Raw genomic sequence first — 17,636 nt, 5'->3', positions numbered from 1 at the left:
AAAAACCAGCTTAGCTGGCATATTAGATGGCATCTATTGAAAAAAAAAAACAAAAAATTGAATCAATAAAATTTTATCTATCATAGACTACATAATCGTTGGGTCGACGAGAGAGTATCTAATCAGAACTGTGCGATGGGCTCGAGGGGTGCCATAGGCGTAATGGACGATTATAGCCTATAGATTAAGCAATGAGACGATTATTGTTACTGATTCTATCAACCACCGTTGCTGTTTTGACCGCGTTACTAACGAGCGAGTTCAACTGACGATTGAATGGCTTCTCGTCGACGAAGGATCTGCACTAAGTAGCTCATCTTTTTCTACTCATACATACCCCGTTTTCGCTGCAGCTATAGATAGAGAGATTTCATCGTAAGAAAAATTCTCGCGGTACATCTATCGAGTACCCCCTTAACGATTATTCAGACAGCGCATCGCATTATAACATGCTCTTTGTATTTCAAAATCGGCCGCGGGTCCTAGTGTGCTAATGACGGTGATGTGGCGGTTCTTTTTAAATATTGCGCTAGTGCTATTTATACTATGATCAATTGGAATGGGGCCCGTTCAACGTTATCTTATCTAAATGTTAAATGCTTAGGTTTATGTCACTTTTGACAATGGACAATAAGGAAAGTGACATCGATTTTGTATTTTTAGCCTTTTCAGCTTGTCGCACATTCAAAGGTCAAACTGGCAGAATATTTAGGTATTTGCTCTCACGCCATTTTGCAGATAGGAAGCCTGCAAGATAAATAAATCACATTACGAAGAAATCTCGTGGCACTGTCCCGCGCTCTCTTTTCTCCCAAGTAATACATGTCTACAGAATAAATTACAATTATCAGATGTGTGTGTTGCTATATTTTACCGTGTGAGGTTGTGTTCTACGATCATAAAAGTCACATATATATATATATATATATATATATATGTATATATATATATGTAATTGTATCCATCTGTCCGTACGTGTATCCCTTGAGATAAAATTTACAATTTTCGATAACGTTTATTGGTTTTCGGCTTACGCTGGCTCTCCCCTGCGTACCGCTAAAGTGCATACACGAGCGGTTTAAGGGAAACGTCTATTCCTAGATCTCATCTATTAATCATGCCGCTTGATAATTTACCATTATGTCTGAATGAATCCAAACAGCATCTCCCTCTGCGTCAGTTTGTACACGTCCTTACTGAATACCCGTCGTATCAGTTTTTTTTTTCAATGACAATTGCACTAAACATTATCCACAAACACCTTCTGCTCTAAACAAATCTCAGTGATCCTCTTCGTCATCCCTGCAGCAGCAGATGTTTCCTAGGACACTTCAATCTCTAATTGACTGACGATCTTTATATCGCAAACCTAGATTAAGTTCCAGTAGCAGGAGGAGATGGATAGATTCGTACGCACATGGTGCAAACAAATTGGATGTAACTGCACCGAAGTAGCAAGTAGATTGACGACGAAATCTATTTGATAAAACAGGAAACATACGAGATATATTTGTATTAACAGGAAGTAGGTTACATGCAGTTGCAGTCCTGACTTTGAACATATCTGCTATTGGAACTTCCAGCAAACGCCAATATAGTAAATTTCCTATACCATTGAAAATCTACCGAACTCCCAAATCAGTGATACCTGGCTGAGGTTGTTGATCTTTCAACATATTGAACACGGTCTGAAGGTCTAATTTCATACGATCCTGCCGAATGCAAAAACCATTACTGCCCCACTTTCTATTAAAATGGCCGAAACTGCAGAAAATTTTAACTGTGTTATATTGACGAAGCGTCCTTTTAACGCTTCGAAACAACATCTGCTTTTATCAGTCACAAAAAAATAGGCACTCGCACAACATATTTACATCGTGAATATCTCGCTTGCTTTCCGTTCACAGCTATTCCACTCTTCGTCTCGTGGTCACGTTTGCCCATTATGTATCATTGTTGTAGTGTCTTCTTTTTTTTCTTCAAGCTACTCTATTTAGTGCAAAGGTAGAGGCGGAGCTCTTGGTATTATCTCGGAGATTTTAGAGTGTCAAACCTCGAAGACCGGCTCCACTCAACTGCCCACCCGGGTAATAAAACTGACCAAAGTCCGCCCCCGTTAAGTAGCCGTTAGCAGCTGGTGCTGGAGAGAATACTTCGTTAAACGTGGCAGTTCCATTCTGCGGGGTAGGAGCTCCATGACACATAGCTGCTGCCGCGGCCGACATATGGTGATTATTAACTCCTGGCGCCTGAGTGGCCTGGCCAATACTGCCCTGGGTGGGCCATGCGTTCGGACGGTTCCAAGGCATGAGGTCGTCGATCGCGGCATGGCCGTGGGTTGTTCCAGCCGGAGTAACTGCATGTGAGTGGTATTCCTGTGAGGCAAGCTGACCCACCCCAACACCAACACCCACTGCATGAAGGCCTAATGCGCCCACTGCGGGGTAGGCACCTCCGGTCTGATGCTGAAGCCCAGCCGTGCTGCTCTCCGAGTGGCCACCTCCACTAGTAGCTGTCAATGAGGCCAAGTCACTGTCCTCGCGGCACGGATGCGATGTGAGTCCGCTATCCGACTCTGAAAAATTAATAAAGGAACAAATGCTGCTTAAATCGCTTTTGCTACATAGAACTGATCTAAGGGTAGTTTAACTGAAAAAAAGAACTAATATAATGAGATGTGTTTTTCTGTCTTTTCATACCATGGTTGTTGCGTGGATTCGTGTTGTCGGTGCTAGTCACGTTTGCGCTTGCCGCATTTGCTGCACTTGAGCATTGATCTTGCTGCTGTTGCGGCCCAGCCTGCTGCTGACTCGCTCCAGGTTGGGATTGAGGAGTGGGGTTTGATGTATGGTAGACGGTGCCAGGGCCAAGCGAGGATTGGGGGGACACCGCCTCGTTGAGCAGGCCACCGTAGGCCGATGAGGAGTAAACCGACGGTGAAGCAAGGGCAGGAAAGCCACCGACAGCTGGCAGATGCGTCCCATGATGACCGGCGTGCACAGGGTGACCACTATGAGCCGAATGTGTCTGAGGATGATGTTGGCCGTTATGTCCAATTTGTTTGCGCCAGCGAGCGCGTCGATTACTGAACCAAACCTATAAAGGGACACGATAATAGCAACTCGTGTTGTTAGTCGCTCGGGGTGAGCGTACGGAAAAGGGAAACGAGGGTTTCGAAAGACGAATTTGATATAGGAATCTAATAATCTGTTCATTTTCGGATTATATACAAACAGGAGTGCCGTCTTCATCAGCGTTTAGCTTGTCCTTTAGAAATGGACCCATTAAAAGGCTCAGTTTTATCAAACTAATACGAAACGTTTAGCCTCATTGGCAGGTAACGATCACATTGAGTGACGCTGACCAATTTTTCGTCCTATTTTTTCTCTCGATCTCATAACTTTGTCGACAACGTACGTTCAATCTCATTGCTTCGTGCGAACGCGCATAAGTGGGTGGGTGCTTATGGGCAGAACGGAAAAAAAGATTTTCGACCATTTGAATGCTGTGTCAAGGCCCGCCATGCTTATACTGGCCTGCTTACGAGTAACAAGATACAGAAAAGCAAAGCGTATAGAAACACCGAATCGAAAACGCGAAATAAATCTCAATACCCAGCCGATTGCTTCGTACGCGACAGTAAGGAAGTGTTCGCGAAGAAAAAGAGAATCCAACGGGTGCCTACTACTGAGAGATGCCTGTAGCCACGAAAGCTCTACCGACTCCGGTTCGCTAACGCGTACAACTACTACACTTCGTTCAGTCGACGCTGATCGTCGATGAAATGGCGTACACATGGCCTGGTAACGTCTAGTGAAATAAAGGCCAATCCGCGACTATAGTAGGGTGTTCCTTTACTCCATAAGCTGATCGGTAATCGAGTGAACATTACGAAAACACTCAGTCATATGCCCACTAAAGTGGGCATGTGACTGAGGGACCGTGTGTATACATACGCGGTGTTGGACACGTCTTCTGAGTCTGCTAAGTCGCAGCGGTCGCCGCCGCCGCCGCCGCCGACGCCGTCAAACAAGCGACGGAGGGGCGGGCGGCAAAGATCTAAAGCGGCAAAGGGAGTCCGAGAGAGATGAGTTGTGCCGCGATCTCCTGCCGCCCGCGAACATCACTCGGTGGCAGGGTGAAATGGAATTAACTCAAGCAACAGTCGAATAGATGGACAAAAGGACGAACGAACAGCGCCACTGCTAGCGTTGCCGTTGTATACACAGTCGGCAGGAAACACACACTCCACACAAATCTTGCAGAATCCATCTTCCCCCTTTCTTTTTCTATCGCTTCTTTTTCAAACCGTGTGCTTCCACGAGGAGACCAAAACAGTATGATAAAAACAGGAAGATGGCCGCATCTTGTAGACGCGAACGATGTGAGAACGAAAAACCCACATTGCCGCCGCGTAAACGGCCGTGAGTGCGGCATGCGTGATCTTGTATAGCGGATTTGTAATAGTTAACCACTCGTACAACCTGTGAAGATGGTAGAAATGTGGAGCGGGAACGTGTCTGGCTAGCAGTTTCAAAGACATTTTCTTCTTGGCCCTTTGCTAACACGACATTTGACTAGGTGTAGAATTGGGACGCACGTAAAACTTGAGACGTTTACTCTAGTGCTAGTAGTGAAATATTACGACTGTATATCCGGCTCGGCTCATGCAAACGCTTTGCGAGTAAAAGTGAGATAGACCCATAGGGCGATTAGGACAGGGGATTGTTGGATAAAACAAATGATCTGAGAATTAGTCAGTAACAGATGAATGTCGAAGCGCAGAGCAGCTGTAAGGTCAGTCAGTTGACATGCCAAGCCATATGTTCTTCTGAACGTATAGCCTTCTATGAACTCGAATCTGTGTGGCCAGCTACGATGCACGATTTGTTCTATTGGCACGGATTTCTAGTACACGTAACCTGAAATGGAAAAGCTTGTCGGAAGGAGGGCGATTTTAAGACGTTGTAAACCTATCACATAAACATAGAGTACAATAAGGCCAAACTACTAGACTGACAGGTTTTAACAAAGATTTTACAACACAACATTGTTCTAATGGACACCTAACCGAAACAGATTGCGCGCATTCACAGGAAGATATCGTCGCCCACTGTAAACCGGCGACGTGAAAGAGTCCATTTACTTTTGTCAGGTATGAATCTATGTTGTGAAGTACGTCGTCCTTCGTGCACCCGGCACACGCTACTGACAGAGTTACTTAGCAGCGTCTGCAGTCACTTCGTGGAAAGGGCGTTTACTAAATAGCAACAAATCACATTTTGAGCATGACAAATAGTGAAGCACTGCGTGTCTGTATAAGCACTGATGCCATTGAGAATACCGGTAACTCATGTTTCATTAATCGAGCTCGGATTCAATACGGAATCTGACAGAAGGCCTTCTAGCAAAATGTAACCTATGCTCGGGCATACCCGCATGAATACGCCGTTCCAGTTATCGTCTTACCATCTATCGAAGCACAACTTGAGTAGCTAGCGATTACGCCCGTGCTTCGTATGCGGCAAGCATCGATACGATCATAACTTAACCGGATTTAACTACCGAGAAACCGACAAGTGCTTTCGAAGGACACAGTTCGATCGATGAACGGATCAGCAAACGAATTTAATGAGGGAATCCGCATCTACATTAACAGCAGCACCCATCCAACTGAAAACGTATGTTTATAAAGCTCAAACGAACAGTGGAAGAAAGGAGCAAAAGACAACAAAAATGAAGATGAGATGCCTTCGTGGAGCAATTCGTGTGCCACGATGGTCTGTAGAGTGTCAAAGAGTCGAAACGAAAGCTGTTCCACCGAGAACATGAAGCGGCTTTCCGATCAAGTACCTCTCCGATTTGAACGCTCGATCAGCCAAAGGATAAAGGAAACACGTGCTCTGTCGCTGCTAGGATACCTGACTGATTGTTGCTAGTTGGTCAGCTGCGATGAAGAGAAACCGTCGCTGCCGCCACTTGATCACAACGAGAGGGATCCTTTGGACAGTTATCAGCCAAACGGATACCTAGAGAACAATCAATCAGAAGTCCCAATTGGCACCTTAAATACAGCTAGCGCCGCCAAGAGCTCAGAGAGCGTTCTGCTGCTTCAGCTTAGTTTAGTTAGTTCAGCTGGCGCGTGGTTGAAGATTTAGCCAAGGCCTAATGGCTCTGAACCTTCATGAAGACACGCGCCGTTGTTGCCTATCCATTTCGTAACGACGCGCAGTGGCATCAATAGTTGCCTGTGTAATACACTGACTGATGTGCAGCGCGTCAGCTAGTCGGTCGGTTCGATACGTACCTCTAGTTGATACGTTGTTCCATGTCGGTGCGGTCTCATGGCAATGACTAGAGGCAGGCGACAAAGGCCTATCGACTTCTTCGGCTTGTTATTGACCGCCCACCGACGTCGGCTTTCTGACGGGTTTCCGTCATCTTATGACGAGCCGCCAGCGTTAGGTAAACGCCTGACATTCAACAAGTGACTGCTGGTGGCTAACACCTAAACCCAACGAGGAGATAGCAGCAGCAGCAACAACAGTGAGTGAATATAGAGGAACATCATACGCCAGCGGCTTCACGGAGCGAAATCCTGAACAGCACGACTTCAGCACGCCCGCTCTGACGCTCGCGCGACTCTCGTAGACACCTCACAAAGGTGTGAAGCAGAAACATGCAGGGAGGTTGACCGCTACACGCACCGATAGATCAAGGGGTGGAAGGACGGTCAGACAACGAATAGCAGCATCAGTCCGACAAAGTACATGTCATAACTTGGTTGTGAAGTAGGCCTACAAGTATCTGAGGTAAAAAGGGTCGGTCCATCCGTCCGGGTGGGCTGCCGCAGACCCGCTCAGTTACCCGCCATTTCTGTCGACTAGTTTTCTTATTCTGTTTAGAATCAGAACTTCTGCTTCTGCATCTCAGCAAAAAACTCAGGTTTGGGCTGTTTGCATTGCTATCACAAAACATACCCGTCATTATGACCATCATGATCACTCACGCCGGCTGCTACCAAACGTTGTCTATACAAGTCTTCACTACATCACACTGTATGACAATCCCAACCGTGCGCCCCAGCCACTGAGCACTTCTTTTTTTTATCCCGGAGAGTTTTCAAGTAAATATACACCGCCAATACAATTAAGAGTTAAGAAGCTAACAACAAAGGGTTCTAGTCATACAACTGGCGTCAACGATGTGTGACTTGTAACACATCGGATCCGCTCAGCAAAAAAATATGGCAATCAGACCAAAACAAAAACGGAAAAAAATATGTAAGCAAATTTAAGCTGAAACAAAGCAATCAAAAACAAAAGACGGTCATGAAATATGAAAGAAAAATGAAGGGTATCGTCGACTGTATGGACGATAAGCAAAAGTGGGCAAACATTAGCCGACCAAGCGATTACTCGTTGTCTGCTAGGCACGCAGTTTTATTTTTACCATTTGAGTACTTCAGGCAGCCACAGAATACCGTTATTTAAGACTATCTCCTATATATAGTCGAACGAATTATAGAATGATTTGAAAATCTTAATATGATACCCAAACAAAACTTATCATTCTCTAGTCATATGGGTCCCATTAATGGCTATTCTATAAATATAGTACACTCCTTCGATAAGGTAAAGCTGGCTGTGACAATGCTAACCATATTTTCTGCTTCTTTATGTCTAGCCGAATAGGGCGTGCGTCCTTTACGAAACGGTAAATACAGAAGACCTCGTCGTATACCTCGTCGAGTCTTCCTAACTGAGGCGATGATTGCAGGCCATTAAATGTCACATCGCAACAATAACTGCAACACGAACAGCTACAGCAGCTGTGAAATATATAAACATGCCGCGTCGATCATTTGGCGAGTGTCGACTTCTCGCCCTTCAACGTCGACGCTTGTTTTTTTTATTTATTTACTTTCATTTGGCCTAACTTCTGTCGGCGCCTATCTGCGGAGTTTACTTCAAAACGGTCGACGGACCGACTAGTCTGGCGGCCTAGCGGTCGTCGATATCTGAACAATAACCACTCACGACGACTTCGGAACAAGTCGGATTGAAGGCAAAGAAAGAAAACAAGCAGCTAACCGCTAGCAATGTATTAAATTATACGTAGACGGTTTCGGGGCGGCGAGAACCGAGGACCCGGACAAAGGGTGTCGGACGCTGCCTATAGCATTAGCCAGCGTCGAAGTCAAAACGCGACGTATGGCTCCCTACGGCGGTGTATGAAGCTCTTTATCCGTACCGCTCGGCGCCGCCAGTCGATAATAGAGACGCTTTGTCAAAAACGAGCCGCTGTTTACCCCTGTATCAGACAACGACAACAATTTTTTACAAACAACGAACACTACAATGGTTATATTTTATGTAGATATGCTGCGGAAAACAATGAAAGGGAAATGAGGAAGTAGGCAAGGACCCATGAAAGCCAACGGCAGGTTACGGATCGCCGATAACTTGAACTTAAGCATCTACTGTCTGTACTAATTCTACGCTTTCTGCTTCTATTAGCACGGCCGCGACAAGTTGTATCGGCTGGTCGGTAGCGAAATGATGATAAATTTGGATTTTTGAACAACGACGCTTCGGCGATTGTCACTACCGTCGGCTGTGATTAACGTCGATGATGAAAATAACGAAGATAGCGTACGTTTTCAGACAACGCTCAACATTGAGTTGTTAAAAAAAGACAGCAGGCCAATTTGCGGTAGCTGTCCTATTTGCCAAGCAAAAAAATCAAAGATGATGAAAGAAAAACGTAAGAAAATTGCCTTGAATTCTGGTACTGAATGGTAATGAATATGTGGCACGGGTGAAGTACGATAGGCTTATAGCTGCTTCCATCACTGCTCAGCCTGGAACCTCTTTGCCAACAAAAGGACGATTGCAATAAGGCGTTAGATGAAAACTAACGGTAACTTATTCTCCTGCTAATCGTAGGCACACGTTGGGCTCTAGGTTCAGACCCGGACAGAGACAGATGGTTCATTTCGTGTTGGAAGCCAGCCAGTCGCCTATCTGTCTGAACGAGAGCACGTGGCGGGATTGTCGATTGTCCATTCAGGTTGAAAAGTCCTATTTTATTATAACTTCGCAAAAAAAATGCAAGATGAATTAGAACTGTTAACTTACCTACTTATTATGGTATGAACAATACAAAAAAAACGTTCTAACAATAACAGTCAGCCGTAACCGTATGATATGAATAAGATATTGAGAGAATGTCTTTCTTCATTATATTGGTCGTTATATAAGTTCTGGTAGTCATTGGGTCATGGCAGCTACGTGGACGACAATCGATTGGTTTGGACATCGACATCGTCAAGGTTAGACGGCTGATAGATAAATGGTACCGGTCGCCATGCCTGGCTGTAAAGCTGTCTACATTAAAGTGCAAACAAATTGTTCGATCGGCAGATCAAGTGGCTCAAAGCCTTCTATCCACCTATGCTCGCTTGACTCGGAGATATTGTGGGTATTCTGGGAGTATAGTACGGCACCAGATGTGGCCAATGACATCAAATAAAATAGAGCGCCGCTGTGAGGTTCCGTTGTAGCACCCAAACAACATCTCAGACTGAAGTACTTCGAGGGGCATAGTGTCTCAGCGGCCGACAAGGTCAAAGTGGCTCACCGTTTCGAAGCGTTCTTCCGTGTCATAGTAAAAATAGCACCAGACCGGTGACAGCTAAATGCCCCGTCTTCGACGAAGCAAACGCCGCCTTGGTTAACTTCGGACACGACAGATATGTACAAAAAGAGATGCCTACTCTCACAACTATATGCGATCAGTGCTATAGGGCATGCAAAATCGGTACCTAGCAGAGCGTTGCCATCCTAATAAAACAATACGTACGTACACGAGGACAATAGAAGTACCACTGGACTAGCGTATACAATTGTAGAATTTTGGAACATAGTACAGCTAAACGTACAATAGCGTTACAACGTTAACACAAGCCGAATGATTGATACTTAAGAAGCACAAAATCGGGCAAGCCTATCTGCACCTTTTTTGTTGCCTGAATGATGCACTAAGATAGATAAAGCGTTCATAATTATTATAGGAGATTGAGGGTTTACAATAAATGGTAACGTTAGATACATTCTCAGCATCTATCTTTATGTAACACCGAACATGAAATTAGTGGAACGCTAAGGACTTAGCCCTTTAGATTAAGTGCATTCTAAGTGTGTCGGTATAAAAAGAAACTTGTTTCTGAGCCTGCCGGTATTCCGGTGATACAAATCCGAATAATCCATAATAAGATCATCTACCTCTGATGAAAACCAATTGAACCTACTAGTCCTTTAGCCAAAATGAAACATCATTAAAAATCAAGTCCAATTACAAACGAATTTCACTGATCAAGTACGATTCTGTTGTTTTTATTTGTATCAGAATATGAAAACAACGGTACACTTTCATTCTTAACAACTAGAACAGGCGCCAGCAGAAAGCTACCACCTACCTTGTGTCGTCTGCATAGGCATTACTATGCGTAACACGTGTCCTGTAGAAGGCACGCTATAAGCCTGGTTATCTTTGGTTTTGAGAAACAACAATTTTTCATAGCATAGACCAATTACCTACCTCATCTGCCCCTCGACGGCCACACAAGCTAGTATCTTGTACTGCGCCAAAACGCCTGTACCCCCTGCCGGCAGGCCTGCTTTACAGTTCCTTCTAAATTCTGCTGCACGTATCGAGCGTACTAGTTCACTGCCTGACGGCCCAACGGCTCGGTCTGACGACCAACCCTTGTAAAGATAATCTATCATTTTGTCACTTAATTTCGAATAATTAGTGTCAGCGGCACTTATTTACCAATTAGACCGACCAGATCACATTAAACTCTGCTCAGAAACGAGTGAAACAAGTTACACGAACGACCCTCGAAGAAAGAATGCGGTGGTTTGCACGTAAAGCTTACATCGTCTTTAACGCCACCGCGTCAGAAATACGACAGCGTTACACGTAGATATACGGGCTAATGGTTCACAGCTTAAAACCTTAACTCGGACTAGAGATAAACGTGAATTGTACGGATCCAGCAGTAATAAAATTCGCCCTTTGAGAAAAACACTGGATAATTTAGCGAAAGTTGTCCTGCACAACACAACTGTTGTATGGTGTACCGTAGTTGAATGTCTGTATCTGTGTGAAACAGCGATGAGTGTTCGAAATTTTAGCGATAGGAAGGCCGAAGGACATTTTTGTAACCTACAAATAGAAGGGGAAAGTTTTTGACACTCGGACAGGGATAGGGTACCGAGAAACTGAAAGATTACGATAGGTACAGATTTAAGATCTAGTGAAGCCGACAATACGGGCGGTTAGACATGACAGGCTAGTTAAGCGGGGGAACTTCGAGTGGCCACAATCAATTAGGACAACACGGCAATTTTCATTCAGTTAACTGAATGGTTAGTTAACGAACTGTGAATCGTCTATGGACGAACTGGTAGATCGAGGACCTCTAGTACGCGGCCCTTTTTCTTCTTTTTCAAGGTAATCCACGCAACCACGCTTACGACACTCCCTCTGCGAAACAGATCTTGATAACATAAAACCATTGTACATATTCATCTATGCCTAAAACTATCGAAGTATAGCACCTTAGTGAGTTTTTGGATATATATATCACATAGGAATCTTTTTTAGTTACAGAAGATACTTATGCTAATTTCGTCAGAAGAGTCGGGATCTGTAGGGAAGCAACGGTACCTGAACCGTTCGCACTTTCTTTAAGTGAAATCATGCCGTTCGTCAGAAACAGAAGAAGGATTGCCTATATTAAGATAAGCGTCATGCAACGCCAGCGTTGAACAAGGGGATCGATCATAATTGTTGCTCATGTGTATAGTTCTCTGTGTTGTGTCTATTGCTAGCTGAGGTAAGCACATATCTGAGAGTTGATCTTTCGCGTAAAATATTATTTATATTAAATAGTCACACTGTCGCTTCAACAATTTACTGTTGAAATACACTTTAAAGAATAACATTTAATTTTAGCCAGATGCGGTATCACGAATGGACCTTGACTTGATACGCCAGTTAGCATTTGTGTGACACTTTGAGGATTTCCAGGTTCAGCTGTTATCTATACTTGTCCTCTAATTGGAACAAGTAACCTAGTAAGTGGCAGTTCTCTTAATGTTTCGAATTTAAACTCGAAATGATTCGGTCTCACAGGATTTAGCCAGGATACCCACTTGCACACGAGCCTCGGTGAGACGAGTCCGCTGGGCTACTTCCTCACGGGTATAGATGTCCGGGTATTGAGTTCGCTCGAACGTACGCTCTAGCTCATCCAGCTGTTGTGCCGTAAATGTCGTCCGCGATCTCCGTTGTTTTCTTTTGAGCGTGATCCCGACCTCGCCATCTTCCTGCTCCGACGAAGCACCAGAGTTGTTATCATCGAGATCGAGGCTTGCTGTAAATCCAATCATTCACGCACAGCTTAGAGTTATCTACAGTTACACGAAGCAGTATCACAGAGTCAACTAATAAACGGAACAACGATCGGAAAATTATCGGGTGCTGTGCAGAAGATGGCTCGGCAAGCTTGCCGCCATTCGGAAGAAGTAGCAGTTTGCTCGCGCCCGTATTTTGAATCGATAATAATATATTTATCGTGTACATATTCATTGAATTATTACTATTAACGTAATTTCAAATTATCCTCAAACTGACAAAGGAGTCCTTTGCCAAAAGACATGCTTGCACACTATATGCACACGTAGACATTACGCGAGCAAGCTACTATCATGCCGTCTCAGCAAGTTCACTCCGTGCTTATCGCGTGCTGCTACCCGATATTGAACCCTGGTTATTTTCGCAATTAAAAAGAGCCAAATGACCATACAAGTCGTCGTCGTCGTCGTAGTAACAATCAGGATATCTAGGCAAAGTTGCCGTAATTATGTCATTATTGGCGCTTGATATTACCTTCGTGTGTTGTATGTCTTTGGCCTCACGTTAGCGTTTTTCTCAGCTTTTCTGACGTAAATTTCTCCCCATTCAATTAAGTCGGGAGACGAATTTTTAGGGTGCGGCGTCAGACACCTTTGACCCCTTCCCGGCCCTTACCTCTAAAAGGGCCGCCCCTCTGATGCTAAAAAAAAATGATTGCCCGCCAACTATCTATGGAATGGCTGACTTTTACATTCCTCATGGAGAAGTAACGCGGTACAGCGGTTTACCTCATCGGCTGCCGTTACCGCTACTTCTGCCAATACCTGCACAATAACATTAATGCTCGCACGATCAGCCTCCTTTCCTCCGGCTTGGCTTAAACAACAGACATTAGGCAATGGTCGCGACTCTTGCAGATGAAAATCGTCATTTGCTGGATTGTTCATTGTGCACGACGAGCGACGGACTCGGTAAGCCTTACGATGAACCGGCCTATTCCGAAGAACACCATGGGACCACGGAATGTTGATGTGCGCGCAAAAAATGCCGCGTATGAAAAGGTCAACGAAATACAGAGACACATATGCATCAAAACAGGCAAGTGGAGTAGCAGCGGCTTAAGAAGTAGACAATAAGAACTTAACGAAGACGACAAACGGCCAAATGGACTTCGTTCGTTGCATGGATAGCTGTCGGCTGTACTAATTCGAAAATCGGCAAGGTCTCGCAAGTCGGACAGGCCAGATCAGGACAATCAAAGTCGTCTGATCAAAACAGCCGACAACAGATACGCGTGGTTGTCGCACGCATCGTTTTTCGGGGCCAGCAACGGAAAAAGGGAAATATCTGCATGTAAACTACAATCAGCAGCAGCTACGGCAATATTAGCGATTTCTAACACTTAGCAGCATAGCGCGAGGCAAAGGAGGCGCTTAAGCAGAGGACAGAAAACATTATTAAAGGCTCGTCCGCTTACTTCCGGTAGTACTTAGACTAAGCTTTCATATTCATTCCCCGTTTATCTCGCTATTAAGCGTCTTCTTGAATTCTTTGTATCAAAAGGCCGTCACCTACTTTGGCCGTAATAATACCACTACAACGACTGCTATCACAAGTACCTCGTGTACTCGACGTGGTTCTATGGCATCCGCGTTCTTTCTCGGACGAGCATCTGAGCATCGTCTCCCCCGCCAGCGTTTCGCACGTCATTCTTGCTGGCGTCAACGGCATTACGTACATATAGTACTACTAGTAGTATAAGCGATTCGAGTAGCAGCAGCAGAAGTAGCGAGTGGTCTAGCATACACCGAACGAATGGGCACAACAACGGCGGGCGTGTGAATTTAAATCGATGGGGCGTTTTGTCGGACGGCTCTCGTCGGCGATCCGGACGGATCAGACACAAAGTCAACGCCCATCAATAGCTTTGACTTAGTGCTGCCGCCGACTGCCTTTCCGACAGGTTTCGACGGATGGAGAGAGGTCAGTACTCGTCTGTTTTAGCTGTTTGGTATTTAAGTGCTATTCATTCTGTCGTTGTTAATACTGCTGCTACGACGTGAACGCTTGATCCTCATTTTTGTTGCTCAATTACAAACAGTAACGGATCAGGAGGGAACGTTCTTGTACTTTGTCGTTGTTTTTATCGGTGCGGGTGCTCTTCTCGATTATTTCTGCATATCGCGTCTACGTGAATCACAGATTAACGTCGACGGACGGCTTGTATACAATATTTCTCGCGTTGTGCACAAATTGGTTGACAGGCTAAGATCAAGATGGCGAGCGATGCAGCCTGTTGCCGTATATATCGCGCTGAACAAGAATGTAAAACGTACACATACGTGAGTATTGACAGTCTATGAAACGCAGCAATTGTTTACCTAGGCGTGAGGAACGAAGGGTTGGAGGGGCGAGTGACTGAAGAGAACTGTGTATGAATTTATGTTGTATAATACGCTTCATGATAAATACACTGCGGTCTGAGGTCGCTGACAACAACTTCGATCCTCGACACCAGCGAAGACTCCGACTCCTTAAGGGATCGAAAGCAGCCATTCGTTTCATTCATTTTAGTTGCTAGATATTGGATCGACACAGCACTGTGTTATGAGTGGTCCCGAAGTCTATTTTCTCTTTTTTATTCTTCCATACTTATCGATACCATAGTCTTACGGGGGTACAGTACAATTTACAACTGAAATAGTAGCATTTTACAAATGCATAAATGATATGGTCAAGAATTTTCTTATTGATGATGATTGATTTTGATTATTGTGTTTTATACGCTGTACAATTTGTCGCTTAACTTTTTTGACTTTGCTGCAAAAATACATAATGGCTCAGGTTTGCCATATGGTGTGTATTAAGTTCCGCTTATTTAGCGAAGAAGAAACTGAATTTAACTTATATTCTAGGTAAAACTGCAAGGTCCTTTTACTTTTCTACATGGATCAACATAAAATGTAATTTTACGAATATAGATAACCTACTCAGTTGGTAACTTTAGATATATATATATATATATATATATATATATATAGAGAGAGAGAGAGAGAGAGAGAGAGAGAGGGCCTATCATTCGGGATTTCTTTTCATTCCGAAAACGTTCAAAAGTTCCTCTTACCTAACTTGAAAATAAATGCCAATCCTATTTTATTGTTGCATAGATCAACGTAGCTAGTATAGAGCCACGGGTGCGGTTACGTGTTTGGAAATAGTGACTTATCTCTGACGCTCCGCACGTAACTACTAATGTTTTATTAATCAACACTAGGGCAATCAATCAGGCTAAAGGGCAATAACAGTCTTCGTTGCTACTCGATTTAGGATCGCACAGTATACGGATACCAACAACAGGGTCACGAGCATGACCACGTTGTTAAGTGAACAAAAGATAGAACTAGTTGGTCTGTCTTTCCCCGTTGACAATGACTGCATTGGCCTGTAGTTACGTTTTAGGTAGAGTTCCACCTCGATCCGGTGTGTATGCAGTTCGCTCCCAAACAAATTCAATTTTTTGTTACTCTTCTACCGTCTTCGTTGGTAGCCGCTTTTCGCTATTGTGTGTGTTACCGTAATGACTCAATCTCGTCGTTTTCCTTTCATTTTATTGTTATTGTTATAGCAGCTATCTGTTCTTTGTTAGCACTGGCTGGCTGCTGCTGCTGCTGCTGCTCCCTTTTATGCCATCGTCATATTTCGGCTCACTGCTGAGGGTCCCCGATGTTCGTCTTAGCTAAAAAAGATGGGGGTAGGGGCCGATTAGAAACCAATTATCATAATTCAATAACACAGATGATGGTGACTGAGATGATAAAAAGCAACAAAAGAGCGAGCGTTTGAAGGCAAGACCGAGAAATGCTCACGAAGACTCGCCATTCTATATCGTTGTATCAAATTGCTCTCATTCTATGACTGTTCGTTGAATTTTCGTCAGCAGCCGCAACGAAGTCGAAGGTGTCGTTTGCTCGCAGTAATGGCGTCTGGCAGCCAGCGACGGTGTCGCCGTCGTCGTCGCCGCGGCGGGAAGGTTTAAGCTGGCGCTGTTCCTCGTCGAGGGGCCGCGTACGCGTCGTTCGCTTACGATACATAACGCTGCTGTAGGATGAGCAGCGTCACTTTCTATCTTCGAATGACGTGTTGGTACTTGGCTATATCATCTTTGTTACTGCTGGTCGGTCGGGATAAGCGCCGGCAACACCGATCGGGTCGGCTGCACTCCCGGGGTGGTCCCTAGGGGCCGACGCAACCAGGACGGTTCGCTGGTCTGTCGACGATTTGTATTTGAGCACGCGTGTGTCTGCCAATCCAGTAATATACGTGCCGGACTTGAACGCTCACTTCCACTACAAATTATTCCTTTTAGCAGCTGCGGCGGCGGCGGCGGCGGCACCGGCGGCAGCAGCTCTTGTCGCCATGGTTATTCCTTTTGCTATCTGCCGCTGATGGCTCACTTTGATAGTTACGGCTACATCCTCAGTGGTCATCACCACCGCTTCCGAATGTACAAAATACTTTTTTCATCTATTGACGCCTGCGCCGATTTGTCGTGTGGCAATCGACAGGGTCGTTGTTGTTTTGTGAAGACCACGACCTGAGTCAACTGAGCGCATTGAGATAACGGTTGTGCCGCGTTGACGGAAACAGTTAATTAAATTACAATTGCAGACACATTTATTCACGATTATGTGTGTGTTTATCTCTGTTGACTACCGCAAACAACAGTGAATTAAAAGCAAGCGTTCAGGTCCAGAGGATGAAATGGTCGGATACTAGTCGCTACACAGCTGTCGATTAGAACTCGATCAGTAAAACATATCGTTTTCAAACATACGAAAACAGAAGGAAAAGAGATGTACCAATGAAAAATCTATGGCAGATAAAAGATTTCAATATATACATATAACATAGATAATTAGGGGTCTAGAAAAGTATTAACACAGAATTTTATGCAGAGGCCCACTATGTTGGAAGTACAGTCAACAAACCAAATGAAGAAACAAAGTAAAATTACGGGCTCCTTTATATTATCTCGTGTATCATTTCCTTTATTGCACAGGGAGGACAGAGTCACTAATAATGATTTCAGTATACCAACCCTATCGTTAGGAGACCGCCATGGACGTATATAACGGGCGTTTGGGCACCCCCAGCACCATCACTATTATCAATTGGACTATACAACCGCAAAACCATATATATCATTCCTC

At 44.5% G+C, this 17,636-nt stretch overlaps 1 protein-coding gene and 1 long non-coding RNA gene across 2 annotated transcripts in view; one reads left to right on the top strand and one right to left on the bottom strand.

Moving 5' to 3' along the window:
- Nucleotides 1-970: 970 nt before the first annotated feature.
- LOC111260250 (uncharacterized) overlaps nt 971-17,636 on the bottom strand; it is a 51,034-nt gene continuing 34,368 nt past the window's right edge. Inside the window, exons 4-7 of the mRNA XM_022832849.2 lie at nt 13,153-13,170; nt 12,225-12,445; nt 2,700-3,096; nt 971-2,575 (exon numbers count right to left, since the gene is read on the bottom strand). Coding sequence (XP_022688584.2) covers nt 2,040-2,575; nt 2,700-3,096; nt 12,225-12,445; nt 13,153-13,170 — 1,172 coding nt within the window. The 3' untranslated portion in view covers nt 971-2,039. The remainder of the gene's footprint in view (nt 2,576-2,699; nt 3,097-12,224; nt 12,446-13,152; nt 13,171-17,636) is intronic.
- Nucleotides 14,487-17,636, top strand: part of LOC111260253 (uncharacterized) — an 11,357-nt gene continuing 8,207 nt past the window's right edge. Inside the window, exon 1 of the long non-coding RNA XR_002680206.1 lies at nt 14,487-14,768. This is a non-coding gene — a long non-coding RNA (uncharacterized LOC111260253). The remainder of the gene's footprint in view (nt 14,769-17,636) is intronic.

This window comes from Varroa jacobsoni, unplaced genomic scaffold (assembly GCF_002532875.2).
Source record: "Varroa jacobsoni isolate VJ856 unplaced genomic scaffold, vjacob_1.0 scaffold_416, whole genome shotgun sequence".
In the NCBI taxonomy this organism is placed as follows: Eukaryota; Metazoa; Arthropoda; class Arachnida; order Mesostigmata; family Varroidae; genus Varroa; species Varroa jacobsoni.
The sequence above is the reverse complement of the archived record's forward strand: the minus strand, read 5'-3'. Positions and strand labels throughout refer to the sequence as shown.